The sequence below is a fragment of the Saccostrea cucullata genome, unplaced genomic scaffold (genome assembly GCF_032062105.1).
Source record: "Saccostrea cucullata isolate Sc308-1 unplaced genomic scaffold, CSIRO_AGI_Scuc_v1 ctg2800, whole genome shotgun sequence".
NCBI lineage: Eukaryota > Metazoa > Mollusca > Bivalvia > Ostreida > Ostreidae > Saccostrea > Saccostrea cuccullata.
In genome coordinates this window covers 24882-43000 of record NW_026940819.1, presented here as the reverse complement: position 1 = coordinate 43000, position 18119 = coordinate 24882, and the positions used below count along the sequence as shown (strand labels likewise).

At 34.7% G+C, this 18119-nt stretch overlaps 1 protein-coding gene across 2 annotated transcripts; it reads right to left on the bottom strand.

The window, feature by feature from the left end:
• Positions 1-704: 704 nt before the first annotated feature.
• Positions 705-18112, bottom strand: LOC134256388 (dematin-like). Of its 2 annotated transcripts, XM_062739036.1 has the most exons (14): positions 17956-18112; positions 13558-13986; positions 12647-12717; positions 10546-10738; positions 9825-9842; positions 9518-9706; positions 8604-8864; positions 8161-8247; positions 7929-8008; positions 5260-5308; positions 3931-3956; positions 3740-3835; positions 2783-2854; positions 705-2268 (listed from the first exon to the last, which is right to left on the bottom strand). In XM_062739036.1, exons 1-14 carry the CDS (start codon positions 17957-17959, stop codon positions 2155-2157), a joined length of 1689 nt encoding a protein of 562 aa, XP_062595020.1. In that variant the 5' UTR covers positions 17960-18112; the 3' UTR covers positions 705-2154. The 2 variants fall into 2 exon arrangements, with proteins under 2 accessions (XP_062595020.1, XP_062595021.1); XM_062739037.1 differs by lacking the exons at positions 705-2268; positions 2783-2854; positions 3931-3956 and having other exon boundaries at positions 5234-5308.
• Between the last annotated feature and the right edge of the window lie 7 nt (positions 18113-18119).

Sequence of the window (18119 nt, the reverse complement as noted above, 5' to 3'; positions counted from 1 at the left end):
AATGGGATTAAATGTTTTAGAAAGGATTAGTCATAAAAATTCAAAAAGTAGGTCACAGTGACCTACTTTTATGTTGAAAATGTTCAAGGACCCCATGCATCAACTGACAAAGTTTGATGATCAAAGGCCTTAAAGTGTCCAAAATATGCCTTCAAATCAATTTGAAAACAAATGCATGCAAAATTTAAAAAGGGAGGTCACCATGACCTACTTTTGAGTCAACATGATGTGAAATCCTAAGATGCATCAACTTACAAGATTTGATGATCCTAGTCCTTATAGTAAGCAAAATACAAATGTTTTTATTAAGTGTAAGTTTAGGTCAACTTGGAAGTGACCTTGAGACCACACCCTTTGCTACAGGGTAATTTCCTGTGCAAATTTTAATCTTCAACATATCCTGATCCTTGTACGCAAGTTTGGTAAAAATCTGCCTGGTGGTCCTGGAGAAAAAATTTTTTTAGCAACCAGTACTTTTGGTTTTGTTCTCCCCTTGTTTAAGGGTCCAACCCTTTTTCTAGTATAAATGGTAGCCCTTGGGCCAAGGATTATCTATGACAAATTTGACACTGATTGGCCAAGGGGTTCTTGAGTTATGGCCCATATTCTAAAAAGTTTATGCACATGGCACACCACACAAATGGCCATAGCATTAGCTCTTTGAGCCTTTGGCTCAGAAGAGCTAAAAATACTAAAAAAGACAATTATAAATTTGGGTGATTTTTTTTATTCATCAGAGACACTGATCAAAGATTCACAATTTCCAATGAATTATCTAATACTGCATGTTTTTATTTTTTCCATGTAAAAGCATCAATAACTGTAATTTTAATAACTCAATAGAGAAAAAAATATATGTACATGTATGTAAAGCAAAAATAGTTTTAAACATAAAATATTGCCCCATGAATTTCCTTTTTACCCATTTAAAAGACCACTAAAAATTACCTATAACTCACAAAATACATATACCTATAAAAAGCAATCACCATCATTGGACAAAATGGATTTGTTTTGACTTACATACTTATACACAAGGAATCTTAATCACAATGGATATACCCTTTAAACAAGGGAAAACAAAACATCAGGCAAGTCAGATGTGGAAATTTAAAAAAAAAAGCCCATGCAATAAAAAAGAATTAACAGCATACATTAGATACTTGCATCCAGTAAGCAATCAAAACGGATTTGTATAATATATAAATCACAGTAATATCATCCACAATATCACTCAAAAAAAATTTACACAATATCATAATGCCATGAACTAAACTTGTAAAGTCCTAACACGTATTGAAATCTATGCTCTGTAGCAAGAAACCAAGAAGGCATCTATTTTGCATCTATTTTGCAATTACCGTCACCCAAAATAAAGTCCTGCCCAATATAACACAGATTGTCTGGGAATTAATCCTGAAACATAAATGCATAATGTTTAGATTTTATGGACTCGAAAACCATGACATGAAGTAAAACTCTTATAAATGAGCCAAAATTTTCATTTCTTCATAAATAACAAAAAAATTAAAATAACGTAAAAAAGCTGACGAGAATTGCTGAAAACCTCTGCCACAAGAGCAAATACAGGTAATAAAGCTTAGCACCCATAAATAATGATTCTAAAATAATTATTCATCACTAACAAATAAAAATCACTAACACTGAATAAAATCACTAACCCAGTTCATAAAATCACTAAGACTAGTCACTATAAAATCACTAAATGCACATTTGATTTCAATAATGCAATATTCAGTACAGCATCAATTATAGTGTCTTCAGCTCAAGCATAAAACTCTTTACCTTACATAAATTCCATTATATTACAATATACAGCAGAAAAAATCTACGTTCAGTAAGCTCACTTCTAACATGTCTAAACTTGATTGTTCTGTTATTTGGCCAAGGATAATTAAATCAGATCCTCATATCACATCAGCTGTCAGTTCAGATCTGCAGTAATCCAAAAGATATCTTAAAAAAATCGAACTCAGTTGAACATAACAAGACAGTGATATGTTGTCCACCGCATGGCCTAACGTCTACATTATCCTATTAAGGCAGAGGTATCATGATTTAAGCAAATAAATCATACAACAATGAGAAAAACGTCTTGCATTGTATCACTTGATTGACACTGGTCAAAGGGAATTAAAACAAGTCGGCTTTCCTTTTCAGGTCGTTTCGCTTCCACTCTGGAAGGCGTGTGAAGTGTTCCCTATCCATTTTGAACAGTTGATTAAAGTCTTCCTGACGTAAATGAATCTGAAAAAATATGCAGGCATTACTACTATAAATGGTACTTTTTAAACTCCTGAGATAGAGGAAATGTTTGTCTTAACTGCCTTCTTCAGTGGACTTTATCAATTGTAACCAGACTGGCTTTGTCCAACAGTGGATAGACTGGATTCATAGATTTTGAGGAGAATTTCAATAATTTTTTCAAGCATCCAAATTTTACAGCGAATCATTCAAATAAACTATTTTTAGAAATGACACTAACGGTCACCAGTAAACATTTTTGAATTTTATCACACAATTTGTTTAACATAACAGAACATTTTTGATTTGTATCATATAATTTGTTAAACTAACTTTTATGAAACAATCTTATGGTTTACATAATGTATTTCAAAAAGTAAAAGTACTGTTTAACATCTTCCTTGCTCTTCTGAATAAAAGACATTCCATGCAAGATTACATATCAAAAGTAAGCTGGTTCTCTATACTTTTATCAGTTTGTCAGTGAACCAGTCATAAGAGGCCATTGAGAGCTTACCTCCAACATATTTCTATCCACATCTTTAGGCAAGTCGAAATTACTTATCTTCAGCTTCTCATAGGGATAGATCTACAATTCATTATATAACAAAGGTTAAATTTCATTTCCATCCTCTCCAGTTAAAAAAAGAGCACAGAAAAATGCAGACATATTACAATTCAAAATAAGGGAGTTAATCATTTCTAGGATGATTAATTATAAAGTTGAAGATATTTTTTTCATTCTTCATATAAATACTTGTAAAAATTTTGCACTGTAAGAAACATATTATGGTAAAATTGTTTCCATTTCTCTTGTTTTCACATGTTTAGATTTTTCTTTCCAAAAAATCACCATCGTTTACTGTAAGCCAACTATTATTCATGTCATCTTTTATTCCATCGTCGCAAACCACGGCCAAAATGTACGCTCCTCTCCCATCTGGCCGTGGTTGAACGAGGAGAGAATTCTTTGTAGCTCATTAAAATACTGACCAATGTGAGTAAAGCATAGTCGGATGATGAACTTTATCGCAACCTTTCAATATCCAATCGCAGGCAATATTTCTTGTATATTGTTGACATCAGTTGTTGATTTCGATTGCGATGGAAACAAAACTTGCCACTGACTGAATATGACGTCACAATAGAGAGGCGTAAATATTCAAGATTACGACACTTTTTGTGATCAAGCAGCCACGGGTAGGAGGGAGCTATATATATGCGGACTCCGGACCGTGGCTTGAGACGATGCTTTTATTCACGATTTGTCAGTTTGCAATCAGTCTGCGATGTTTAGTCTTTGCGAATGAGGAAACATTCTCTAGCAAATTAAAGCAAAATAACTGGTTTGCAGCAATAAATATTTGCAAATTAAAGTAAGTTGTGAAACTAGGGAATATTTCTCGCATGCGAAAAATAGTTGGCTTATAGTAATCAAAATTTTTATATACATGAACAAAGAGGGGGGACTCACCGGGGGATCAGCCTCTGTGTGCCACGTACTCCTCTGTAGGGAAATTATAGATATACCTTGGCCTCCTAATATACTGGAAGTTGCAAAAGATTCTTGCTGCAAAAGAAAAGCATTCAATTTTCATTATGGACATGATACAAAAATCTTTCAATATAAGAAAAACAATGTAAAAATAAGGAATTCATACATACCTCTGTGTTAACAGTTGAAGATGAAGCTGAAAAAGTAAGTATACAGTATAAAATATTAAAAACAACAAGAGGCCCATGGACCTTATAGGTCACCTGAGCATCATGCAACAACTTTTCAATGATTAAGTTTGGTTCATGTTTTAACATGTTTAAACTAGACACCATGGCAATCAAAATTTTGAAAAAGGAACCATTATTCATCATAACTATACACTTAGATTTAATGTATTTTCACTATAATCAATAGAGCTCCGCCCTAACACCAGAACCCTTCACCCAGGGGCCATAAAATTCACAATTTTGAAAGAGGAATTCTTGCTCATCATAACAATGTGCTTAATTAGTTTATGTAATACCCAGGAGCAGAGAAGAAGATTTTCAAAGAATTAATGTATTTTCACTATAATCAATAGAGCCCCGTCCTAACACCAGAACCCCTGACCCAGGGGCCATAAAATACACAATTTTGAAAGAGGCAATCTTGCTTATTAATATTATAACCATATACTTATTTAGTTAGTTTAGTTAATACCTAGGAGCAGAGAAGAAGATTTTCAAAGAAATAATGCACTTTTTACTATATGATCTATATAGCCCCACCCTAACCCAAGAATCCCTGACCCTGGGGCCATGAATTTCAAAATTTTGGTAGAGGACTCAATGCTGATTATCATCATGCCAACAGTTTGACTGCTCGATGTCCAAGAGTAAAGAAGAAGATTTTAAAAGATTGCATTAATTTTGGTGGTTTTGGCCCCATCCCTCAGGCCCCAGGGGGGCAGGGGCCATGAATATCAAAATTTTTCTTTCCCTTCACCCATAGATGCTGTATACCAAATTTGGTTGAAATTGGCTGAGCCGTTCCAGAGAAGAAGCTGAAAATGTTCAAAAGTTTACAACCGATTGACGACGAACGACGAACGAAAACAGATAGCAATAGGTCACCTGAGTGACTCAGGTGACCTAAAAATGATGTAGTCCAAGTTTCATTACACAGTATATGATTGTATAAAACAAAATTACTAGCAAAAATGTATAGTAGTTAGAGTTTAATGGCTTAAAATTTACATATACATAGAAAATTAATGGGGTTTACATATTGCTTGCAGGTTCAGTAAAGAAACCAAGTTTCAATTCAATTCTTACTTCTTCCAACCCCCAACCCCCTTTCCAAAAAAAAAAAATCAACTTAAAAATTCCTGACCTGCAGATTTTTCTATGATTTTTTTTTCCTTTTCAAAGTTTTTAGAAGAAAATCTTGAATTCTGAGAGATCACACATGAAGAAGTAGGACTAAATTAACCTCTTAGGTCTGATTTGTTGACTTACTTGCTGACGGATGACTCCTGGATCCTAGATCTTCAAAATCATAGTATCTCTGAAAGGCATTGGCAACATTTTGCATTAATACGTTATGCTTTACAGGTTTCTTATAAAAACAAGAGGCCCAAAGGGTAATTTTAAAATCAACAGCACCAAAAAAATTAAACTCCAAAAAAAAGACAAAAGTATCAACAAAATAATTAGTTGGTATTATCATTAACTCTGAAATTTAAAAAAAAATTGAAAATACATTTTTTTTTATATCCTATCAATTACATTGTTTACATTATTTACATTGTTTTAAAAACAAAGATAACTTCTCTTAAGGTACTCCGATCCTCAGGTTCTGCTAGTAAGGCATTGACTATTGAAAATGCTCACAAAAATGTGTCTGGATTCTCAAAGTAATTTGTTTTTGCGCACAAGAATTCTTCAAACTTTATCTTTAAAGTCAATTATATTATCTTGGGAAAATTAGTAACTCCCAAATAAATTTTCAGGAAATGCAAATAAAAACACCTTTTTTAAAATTTTCCAATTCAAATTTGAAAACAAACATATTTAAAATATAAAAATCATAGAAATTGCAAAATTTTTATACATAATTTATATTTAATGTACTTTAATTTCTTCTATTTATTCTCGTAATGTATTAAGAATTTCCTACCATTGCAAGACACCATAAATCACATTTTATTTCAATTAATGTTAAAAACCATTGGTATCTATGGTAAGATTAAATTGAACCTTAATTTATTATTAAAAAATACTGTTAAAATACTTTTATGGGGTAAAATTTTCTACCTTTTATAGGACCTTTCTGAAAACTTCAAAGAAGGTATAAAATGAAAATTGCTGCATGAAAAAAAAAAATTTTTTCAAGCTTCTTATAAGACATTGGGAATTAATTTATAAATTTAAGAGTTATCCTTCCTGACTGAGAGTCAGAGTATGTATTCCAATACATGATTATAAATTTATAATAGCATCCCAATCTAACTCCAGAAACCCTGTTTTAGAGGCCATGAATTTCACAGTTTTAGCAGAATCATCTTCATTATTGTTCTGTCTGCTAGATATAGAGGGAGAAATAATATTTTAGAAAAGATAACAGATTTTTACTATATGAATTTTAGATCCCAGCCCTAACACCAAAGCCCCTGACCCTGGGGTAATGAATTTCTTAATTTTGGTAAAGAGCTAAATTCTTATAGTACAATCTTGCCAAAACTTTGACAGCTTGATTTCCAGAGGAAAAGAAAGATTTCAAAAGACTGCATTAGATTTATGGTTTTAGCCCCACCCCTCTGACAGACCAATTTCCTTTAACAGGTCCAAGGGGGATTCGGGGGGACTAAGAAATTGAAAATTTTGTACTTCTTAGCCCATACATATAGAAGTTATATGTTGAAATTGGTTAAAATTGATTCAGCAGTGTCAAAGAGGAAGTTGAAAATTCTCTAATATTAACATAAAATGACAAATAAAAACAGATAGCAACAGGTCACCTGAGTAACTTAGGTAGCCTAACATTTCACCTCATATTTTATGAGCTGTGTTTTGATTTCAAAAATTACGGGAATTTCTACATCTTCAATAAGCAGGATTGAAAAAAAAGAACAAGAGGGTCATGATTTGAACAAACTTGAAACTACACTACCTGAGCATGCTTCCATATATATATATGATGAATTATGGCTTTGTCATTCTTGAGAAGAAGATTTTTTAAGAATTTTCCTATATATTTCTGTGTAAAACTTTGGTCGGCCATTTTGGCCCCGCCCTTCCCCCGGGGGTCATGATTTGAACAAACTTGAATCTACACTACCTGAATATGCTTCCATATAAATATGATGAATTATGGCTTTGTCATTCTTGAGAAGAAGATTTTTAAAGAATTTTCCTATATATTTCTATGTAAAACTTTGGTCGTCCATTTTGGCCCCGCCCTACCCCCTGGGGTCATGATTTGAACAAACTTGAATCCACTCTACTTGAACATGCTACCATATAAATATGATGAATTATGGCTTTGTCATTCTGGAGAAGAAGATTTTTAAAGAATTTTCCTATATATTTCTATGTAAAACTTTGGTCGTCCGTTTTGGCCCCGCCCTACCCCGGGAGGTCAGATTTGAACAAACTTGAATCTACACTACCTGAGCATGTTCCCATATAAATATGATGAATTATGGCTTTGTCATTCTTGAGAAGAAGATTTTTAAAGAATTTTCCTATATATTTCTGTGTAAAACTTTGGTCGGTCATTTTGGCCCCGCCCTACCCCCGGGGGTCATGATTTGAACAAATTTGAATCTACATTACCTGAGGATGTTTCCCCATAAGTTTCATCTTTCCTGGCACAGTGGTTCTTGAGAGGAAGATTTTTAAAATATGCCACTAAATTTTCATTAATTCCCAATTATCTCCCCTTGAATGAGGGCGTGGCCCTTCATTTGAACAAACTTGAATCCCCTTGACCCAAGGATACTTTGTGGCAAGTTTGGTTGAAATTAGCCCAGCGGTTCTTGAGAAGAAGTCGAAAATGTGAAAAGTTTACAGACAGACAGACGGACAGCTAGACGGACAGACGGACGCCGGACAAAATGTGATCAGAAAAGCTCACTTGAGCCTTCGGCTTAAGGTGAGCTAACAATATGATGCTAATTACTAACATAGCTAAGATGGCCTCCAAACGTGCCCGAAACAGGAAGAGTGGCAGCCCTTGGAGTCAGGGAATAACTAGTTCTGTGTACTGAAAGAACAAATTCTTCACGTTAAGGATAACCATCAAAACTTCTTTCTTTATCTCAATATTTTCAATAAAGTTGCATTTGTCGAAGATTAAGAAGTGTACAATGAAGTTTGCATTTGCCACAAACTCAATGCTCAATAGAATGCCTGTACCTGGATGTGTGGACATGGTTCTATAGCCTCGTGATATATCACTGTCATCCCAGTACCGGCGGGGTCGATCCAGGAATCTAGAGGGAGCTGTAAAAGTCAAATAGGTCGGTCAAGCCTCGAAAACTGTATGTACAAGGTACAATATTAAAACTGTATGTACAAGATACAATATCACAACCGTATGTACAAGATACAATATTAAAACTGTATGTACCGGTAGTTGTATACAGATATTATGCTGTAAATCATCAATGATAGGTTTTTAAAAAAGACAGAATAAATATTCACCAAACCAGAGATTTCAACTGAACAAGCAACATGAAAAGTGAAGAAAAAAAAACAATCATAACACAATGAGTCATAAAAAGTAGAGAGAGTATCATGTATCATGTGTTACTTACAGGCAAACATTGGTGATGGTACATGTATTGTGTGCTACTTACAGGCGAACATTGGAGACTGGTATCGTGTACTGTATCGAGGTTCGTGGTCAGCACTCGGCACTCTAGAGGCTTTCCATGGATCCAGAGCCTTCACAGGATGTGCCCGCTTTTCCTCCAGTTCTTTATATATTATTTTGCCTATGCCCGACTGGTCTTTAAATTTGGAGAGTTCCTCGATTTCTTTGGTAATTTTGGGGTCCTCTGGAGGCATTTCTTCATCCTCTTCATCTGTTTCACCGCGACTTTTACGTCGCTGTCTCACTGTAAAACCATAATATTAGTGGTATTTGTTTTGTTCATTTTATACATTTGTCAAGTGTTTAGGCCAAAAAAAATAATAGTCTTGTTTCCTGCTACCAGCCAGAAAAAATAGGGTAGGTAGGTAGGAAAATTATTTTATTTTTTAATTTTATTTTATTTTTTCCAACGATATTTTTTTGGATATGAACTACTACAAAACCAAATTGAATGTCATAGCTTAGATAGCTAAGGTCAATATCATCTTTCAAAATGAAATTCCATGCCTTTGGATGCACAACTCAAGTGGAATTTTACGAAAGTCCATATTTTAAACATATATTTCATGAAATACAACTTGAGAATATATAAATTTTTTCACTTTTGAAACATGAAATTTCTAAAATTTTGAATTTTTTCCCCAAAAGCTAAAAAAAACTTTAGGGTCGGGTGCAAAAAAATAGGGTAGGTCGGGTAGCAGGAAACAAGACTATTTTTTATTTTGGCCTTACTTGTTTGGGTTTTTTTTTTGTTTCTGCATATTGTACAGATGAATTTTACTATTTTGGGCATGACAGGGGATGAAAAAAGCTTAGCTTTCCATAACTTCAAAATTTCAAAGATAAAACCATGGTAGAGTGGCTTCTAGTAAAACATTTTTTTCCGAGAAATCTTACATATTTCTGGTAGAATGGCTGCTGGACATGGGGGTCCAGGCCAGTCCTCTCGCTCTATCTTGGTGATCTCATTGGGGGGTGGGGGCTTGGCGGCGGGGAACATGCTCATCCTAACCGCCTCCTCATTACGGAGCTCGGAGGATGAGGAGACCCGTCTAGTTCGCTTCACCACCACTTTTGTGCCCGTAGCTGATAGTTTAAAAAAACAACAATAAAATTAACTGGCTTTGATTGATTTTGCCAGGAATAGTCAAGAAAGACAGATTTTGTTTTGTTTTTTTTTTTCGTGTTGAATTATAACACTTACCTAGAGCAGCCATACCACCTGTAAAGAAACGTGTTGAAAGATATTAAAACTAGTTTACATGAATCGTATCACAGCAGGTAGTTCTAAAATCTGATAAAAGCCAACACTGAGTTGTGACGAGTGTTTCACAGATTTAAGTAAAGTTAAGTGTACTCTGAAAAAAAGGCCATTTTTAATGTTCCCATTAAATTGTACATTTTTGAGATATCTTTATTTTTTCTGTTTACATGACAATTTTTTTTTCATTGTTTGCTGTAGAGAAAACCATACTCCAGTGATACGAAGTGTACTGATTTGACTTGTTCACACTTGGCATTTCATGTGATAGGTGTTTTGTTCTTTGACTGAGGTTATTGTATATTGAATGACCTTTTAGTACCAGTTTTATGTTTCAACACATAGTTCAAAGACTTATCTGTTGAAATATTTTGAGTTGTTTTTAACACAAATGTTGACATCATACAAAACCTTGACACAACACAGTGTTGAATTTAAGTCAAAATTTGGACAAAATATCTTCAATGCAGTTTTAATGAAATAGGTTCTGTATGCAAATTGATAATTATATATTCATATATACTAACATAAACGAACACAAGACGCATATGGGGCACAACCCCCATGATGGGTGATTAGAAAAGCTTACTTGAGGTAAAAAGTATTCTAACAAAATGTTCATTTAATTTTAGCAGTACTCAGATTGAATACAATATCAACCAACTTTTCTTTGGTTTCAAGAATTCCGGTTTGTCTCTGGAGTAAGAGAAGTTGACTGGGCGGTGGAAATGGGGAGAGGTGTGGGCCTTGCGGAGAGTCTGGGGGGGCTTCTTCAGGTAGTTGCTCTTTCCTTCGCTCAGGTAACTAGTGTTGTAAAACTTCCCATAGTCTAGAACTGCCTTCTTCTCATAGAAGTCCTATCAAAACCGTAAAGCCAGCATTAGACATTTTAAGACACACATCATTTTAATTATCAAACAGAACCTGTGGACTATTGACATTTTTAAGTATACATGACTTATTTCTCTTTCTCTGAAGATGATAGATGACAATTATCAAACCCAAAAAAACAAAACAAAAGAGCACTGAAAAATTGCACACTGTTGTGTAAAACAGACCCTAGCATACATATGCAAGGATTACCTATCCCTCTGCCTCCTTTTATAGATGTTTACATTTTTATGTAACTACGAAAAGGTCGTGATGGCACTTCATGACAGAGCTGTTCGGTGTGAAGTGATTCCGCGTTACAATGTATCAGATATTCGATGTTACCTATGTGTGAGTGGCTTTACACACCCTTCTCACAATGAAATAGTCTACATTTCTACTGCCTACTCTTGTACTGTAAAGGTTTTATACATAAAACAATCTTTTCGCTTTCGTAAGGTTATTGTTCTAAATGGTGTTCACTTATTTCTTTATATTTACAGTTGTGCTGTGTTTTTCTGCTACGTCAACAGTCAATTTGATATGAATGCCATTTTCATGTATACTAACTTGGGTGTAGAAATGTATATGGAAACACTCACGCTGAAGTCACGACACAATGAGACAACAGATATGTAAAAAAAAAAATGTAACAATATAACATGATAGGGTAGCTAGAAATTGGTATAATATATATTTGGTGCTTTTCAACATTCAAAATGTAAAAATGAGGCATGTTTTTAAGTTTGGTGTGAAAATTAAACAGCTCTTTATTCAGAACAAAAAATTATTAAAAGAATGTTTGAATTAAGTCAAAATTGCCGCCTTTTTCGGGGGATTCCTGTGTATGTATTCATTATGTCTATAAAATAAATGAATAATGTAAACTCCATAAAATATTCATGTTACAAAATCAAAATAAACATAGAAAACAAAAAATTCCAAGTAAGAGAATACCCTAATCCTCTTGGGTTAAAAATCAATGTTAACATCTCACAAAATCATTGAAATCCCCATGGTAACAATTATCATCTGGTAACCTATTAAAAGTAATCTTTGTCATGTTTATTTAGTAGAGCACATAAATTAGATTGATATGTATTGAAGGAAAATTACTTGGAGCCATATTATTGATTTATATATATAAATGTAGAATTATGAATGCTAGCATGTATATAGTTTTAAAAATACTTTCATGTCATGAAAATGTGACAAAATTCTATGTAATCATTTTCAATTGACATAACGCAATTGACAGTCTTGAATTGCATAAAAGATGAAAGAGCGATTTAAAAAATGAAAAATTTATAGTAATCAAAAATATCAAAGTACACATATATAGTAAAAATTTTACAGAGATTGCTACCCTTTATTATCACTTACCGGACTGAAAGGTGTAAGGACATCATCATCATTTACCTGTCTGACATCATCACTTACATGGTTGATATCATCACTGACCTGCCTGACATCATCACTTACCTGCCTGATATCATTACTTACATGTCTGACATCATCACTTATATGCCTGACATCATCACTTACCTGCCTGCCATCATCACTTACCTGCCTGACATCATCACTCACCTACCTGACATCATTACTTACATGTCTGACATCATCACTCACCTGCCTGACATCATCACTTACCTGCCTGACATCATCACTCACCTGCCTGACATCATTATTTACCTGCCTGACATCATCACTTATCTGCCTGACATCATCACTTACCTGTCTAACATCATCACTTACCTGCCTGACATCATCACTCACCTGCCTGACATCATCACTTACCTGCCTGTCATCATCACTGACCTGTCTGACATCATCACTTGCCTGTCTGACATCATCACTTACCTGTCTGGTGGATGTTAACCTTTATAATAACTTACCTGACTGACAGGTGTGAGAGCTTCATCATCACTTTGATCTGTATGCTCCTGATCCGAGTCTGTGTTTATATCTATATAAATTAAAACTTAGTAAAATTAGTCCCAAACATGAAAAGATATAGCCTAAATAATATCCACTAGTCTATGTAGCTTATTTTGACAATTTAAGCCACTTTTATGATTGCAAATTTTCCATTTGATGTTACATGTACTAGAATCATTGACTAAAACTAAAAGCATGTGATAAATGAGAGAGAGAGAGAGAGAGAGAGAGAGAGAGAGAGAGAGATAAAAATCTTTGTCAGCTATTTGATTGTTCTGTATGATTAATTTAACTCCTCTTTTATTTAAGCTTAAATTTCACAGATATTGCACAATGACTTTCAAATATGTCCCCATTTTTAGACCAATTCCTAGTAGGAAAGATTTGATTCAAATCTAAATGTTAAAATCTTTTATCATGTTGTTATGTAGAATGAATGAATTTCCAACCCCAACCCCAACCCCCCCCCCCCCCCCTTTTGTTCCAATCTCTGAATGAATCCCTTATTATGCCATCTTTTTTAGAAAATGGTTCTTCTAATTCTGAAGACATTTTAAACTTGTTGACTGTTCTTCAAAATTACATAAACACTGATACAAGAATGTGTAAAAAATCAAAATAGAGCAATAAAAACACTTATTTTTTGTGACTATGGCATTTAATACCTCAAACCCTTCATGAATATGTTGTTGTTAAGTTTTTTTTATGCATCATTATCTCAAAATTACAAAATACATGTATGTATCTGTGAATGTCACTCAGAATGCTGTTTTTCTTTTCCTGGACAAAACATCTGATATTTATCATGTTTATCAAGTGAGACGTTTGTTTTCAAGTAGCTGCATTCTTCCTAATCTGTGTAACTTACGTAATTGTTCCGTACACAACATTGAGGTGGTCGCGGGCGTAGAGGCTGCCCGAGGAAGCATTTCTCCGTTGACCATCTTTGGCGTGAAGGGCTCCATGTGAGTGCCGTTCATCCTTAGGGGACTATCGGAAACAGACTTTTCCGTCCAGGTCTGGGGAACGTTTTCCTTTTGCTCATAGTCGGCGTCTTGCTGATCGTAGTCCGTTTCTTGTTCCGAGCTAGAAGATGCCAGATTTAAGGAAATGCTCTTCGGCAGATTTGGCGAGTCCCCTACACTGATTCTCTGCTCCATGACGGGAGCTGACTCTGACCTGAGGGGGAAGGCTGTTTCTGATCTCTCTGGGTGCCTCATTCCTCCTCTCTTTGGAGACTTGCGAGGTGTAGGGGAAGGTTCCCCATCCAAGTCTCTGGGTTTTGATGATTTCTGACCTGTATCCATGGTAACATAGTAAACAATAATTATTTTACTGACTCCTACAACTGAATTGCAAATAAATATTGACATTTTCTATGGTACCTGAAAAATTATTTATCTGGAGAACTTTTAACACAGAACTACCTACACCGGAATATTTTTTTCCTCTAAATTTAACATCATAATCTAAATATAAACATTCATTAGTAATGAAATATTATTAAGCTTCATAAGATACTCATAAACAAACTTTTGACAAGCAAGGAAACTGAATTGATAGTAATTAATTAAATAACCTGATGCTTAATCATGTTGATTGAACTACATAAATACTTTATGTAAATCTGGCAAAAGAGTCTACCTACAGTGGCTACACTTGGGAATTATTACTCTGAATCTAAAATCCAATATACTAAGAGGGGGCCAGAATAGTTACATCATGTAAATTTCATGCTGCTGGATCATTTTCAATAATTCATAAATACGATCTAAAGAAGAACAGGAGGCCCAGGGGCCACAGCGCTCACCTGAGCACATCAGCTAGGAAGATACACATATCAGATCAGAACTGAAAGTTAACTTAAGTTGGGGGGGGGGGGGAGGCTTGAATTTTAACCCCCAAGGGGATCATAATTTGAACGAACTAGAATCTACATTACCTGAGGATGATCCCATACAAATATAACTAATCCTGGCTTTGAAGTACTTGAAAAGAAGATTTAAAAAGGTTTCCCTATATATTTCTATGTAAAACTTTGGTAAGCCATTTTGGCCACGCCCTACTCCCAGGGGTCATGACTTGAACAAATTTAAATCTACATTACCTGAGGATGATTCCACATGAGTTTCATCTTTCCTGGCCCAGTGGTTCTTCAGAAGAAGATTTTTAAAGATTTTTCCTATATATTCCCATGTAAAACTTTGATGAGCCATTTTGGCCCCGCCCTACCCCCGGGGGTCATGACTTGAACAAATTTAAATCTACATTACCTGAGGATGATTCCACATGAGTTTCATCTTTCCTGGACCAGTGGTTCTTGAGAAGAAGATTTTAAAAGATTTTTCCTATATATTCCTATGTAAAACTTTGATCGGTCATTTTGGCCCCGCCCTACCCCCGGGGGTCATGACTTGAACAAATTTAAATCTACATTACCTGAGGATGATTCCAAATGAGTTTCATCTTTCCTGACCCAGTGGTTCTTGAGAAGAAGATTTTCAATGTTTTTTCCTATATATTTCTATATAAAACTTTGATTCCCCATTGTGGCCCCGCCCTTCCCCCGGGGGTCATGATTTGAACGATTTAGAATCTACACTACACCAGGATGCTTCCACATAAGTTTCAGCTTTTCTGGCCCAGTGGTTCTTGAGAAGAAGATTTTCAAAGATTTTTCCTATATATTTCTATATAAAACTTTGATTCCCCATTGTGGCCCCACCCATCCCCCGGGGGTCATTATTTGAACAATTTAGAATCTACATTATACCAGGATGCTTCCACATAAGTTTCAGCTTTTCTGGCCCAGTGGTTCTTGAGAAGAAGATTTTCAAAGATTTTTCCTATATATTTCTATGTAAAACTTTGATTCCCCATTGTGGCCCCGCCCTTCCCCCGGGGGTCATGATTTGAACAATTTAGAATCTACACTATACCAGGATGCTTCCAGATAAGTTTCAGCTTTTCTGGCCGTGTGGTTTTTGTTAAGAAGATTTTCAAAGATTTTTCCTATATATTTCTATATAAAACTTTGATTCCCCATTGTGGCCCCGCCCTTCCCCCCGGGGTCATGACTTGAACAATTTAGAATCTACACTACCCCAGGATGCTTCCACATAAGTTTCAGTTTTACTGGCACAGTGGTTCTTGAGAAGAAGATTTTTTAATGACCCCACCCTATTTTTGTCTTTTCTTGATTATCTCCCCTTGTGAGGGGATATGTCCCTTCATTTTAACAATTTAAATTCCCCTTTACCCAAGGATGCTTTGTACCAAGTTTGGTCAAAATTGGCCCAGTGGTTCTTGAGAAGAAGTCGAAAATGTGAAAAGTTTACAGACGGACAGACGGACAGACGGAAGGACGGACGGACAACGGACAAAATGTGATCAGAAAAGCTCACTTGAGCCTTCGGCTCAGGTGAGCTAAAAAAACTGTTACTTGTAATAGCCCAATGTCATCATGATTTAATATAAGTTACTTTTAAGTTTATAAAATTTGTTTTCTCAAAAATCGCCCCCACAGTTAAACAAAAATTAAAGAGTAGATAATTTTTGGGAGGGTAGCTAAACAGCTAAATAAAAAATAAATTAAAAAAAAATAATGGGATATAAAACCCCAGTATTTTTCATTTATTTTCAAGTTGTTTATAACACAAATTTTACACTGATTGATCATGTTGATAAAAAAATATTGTTTGGTTCCAATACATGTAATTCATTGTGGTTATGTAGCTCAGTCACACAAAGTTTTATTTGAAAATGATATGGCACAGTTGTGCATAATGACTGATTGTCAAATGATTTTGTTTGTTACATTGTGAAGACAATTCAAATTATGGGCTGTTGTTTTCCTGTTTTAAACACATCAGGCTCTAGAGCCATAAAACTCAATCTCAATCTTTATCTCATTCACTTAAATTTTCCACCATTTTATTTTTCAAGGAAGGGGAATGCAAAGCCATTTTAAGTATTATTGCAGCATGCTCTGTACCTTATTGAGTTCAATGACCAATTTATGAAATATTTCTTGTAAACCCAAAGTATTATTTTGCAAGAATGAAATCTAAAACTTGTCAAAGCTAAATCTATAATGATTACAGATTCATCAAAGTTATCAAACACATATCAAACATGAAAATAAGAAGGGATGGGGGGTAGAGGGGTGTTTCCATGGCAATCATAATACCAGCAGTCTTATATATATCACATATGACAGTACATTTACAATATGTGCATGCATTTTAAAGGAAATCTTAATTATGACTAAACTAACTTATGTATCGATCTCATAATAATTTGCTTAATGAATGTCTTTTGTAATTTATTCTTTCTCACCATGTAAACACATTTCATCTAATAAACAAAAAATATGTTGATTGATTAAACTTCAGTTGTATATGACTGACAGAGTAAGCAGAGAGATGGCCATAAAATGCAGTATATGTACTATATGACATTATCTGGTTATATTTATACTGTAACTGAAGCTCAGTATGATTGACTGTGAATACTAGAAATATGTTCACATGTGTCAATAATCAACAATTTCAAATAGATGTACATCTGAATACAAAGTGTATACCTGTACAGAGGTGCATTGTTAACCTAGCATTTTATATATTTATTAGTTAGCACATTCCTTAGGACTGTATACATGGTACAGGAAAGTTTCCAGTGATTTTATCTTTAGTATACACACAGTTTGGACAAAAGGAGCATTTAGAAGTGACTCATAAATATTGACCTAGGTCAGGTTCCCGTGGTGAGATAGCATGAAACTAATTATATCCCAGTGGCAGTGCTACACATATTCTATTACATTTTCCTCCCAGTTTCAAATTCACCCCTGTCACATATTTCAACAGCCAACACAGGGGGTCTGATGTGGTGTTTTATGTCTTAAATAACGAGTTCGTCCTTAACCAGGTTTTTTCACAGTAGGTCGCATGCCTTTTCGTGTGGGATAATGTTGATGATGAGGGTTTCCAAAGATCCGCCATCTTGAATTTTTCTGGGTAATTTGCAAAAGCTAATCTACTTGTAATCATTGTTATAAAAATGTCTTCATTGACAAAGAGTCCAAAAACAAACTATGGTTTGTAAATGGTGACCCCTGTATTAAATATGTAAACACGCAGAAGGGAGAAACTGTCAAATTTATAGAATAAGACGGCTAATGTTTATTGCACGAGTGTCATGCTTCGACATTTTTAACATGGTCGGTGAATCTCGAATAACAACCGATTTATGCAGAAATACTCACCCATGATAGAGAAGATCCCACTAACCCGGTATTTTATGTCAGCATATGGGTAAATATATCTCCTTTGCCATCCACATGTTGTGTATACACAGCCGAAAGGAAGTTCTCAAATGTCAACAAACTGTGGACGATTCCACTTCCAACTCTCAAAGGGGGAGTCTAGC

Excerpts from the sequence above, each read along its gene's own strand:
- LOC134256388 (XM_062739036.1), bottom strand. Across the intron at positions 8,248-8,603 it reads CCAGTCTCCAATGTTCGCCT|CTCCCTCTAGATTCCTGGAT; the intron begins GTAAGTAGCACA and ends TGACTTTTACAG. Across the intron at positions 2,855-3,739 it reads ACACAGAGGCTGATCCCCCG|ATCTATCCCTATGAGAAGCT; the intron begins GTGAGTCCCCCC and ends AATGAATTGTAG.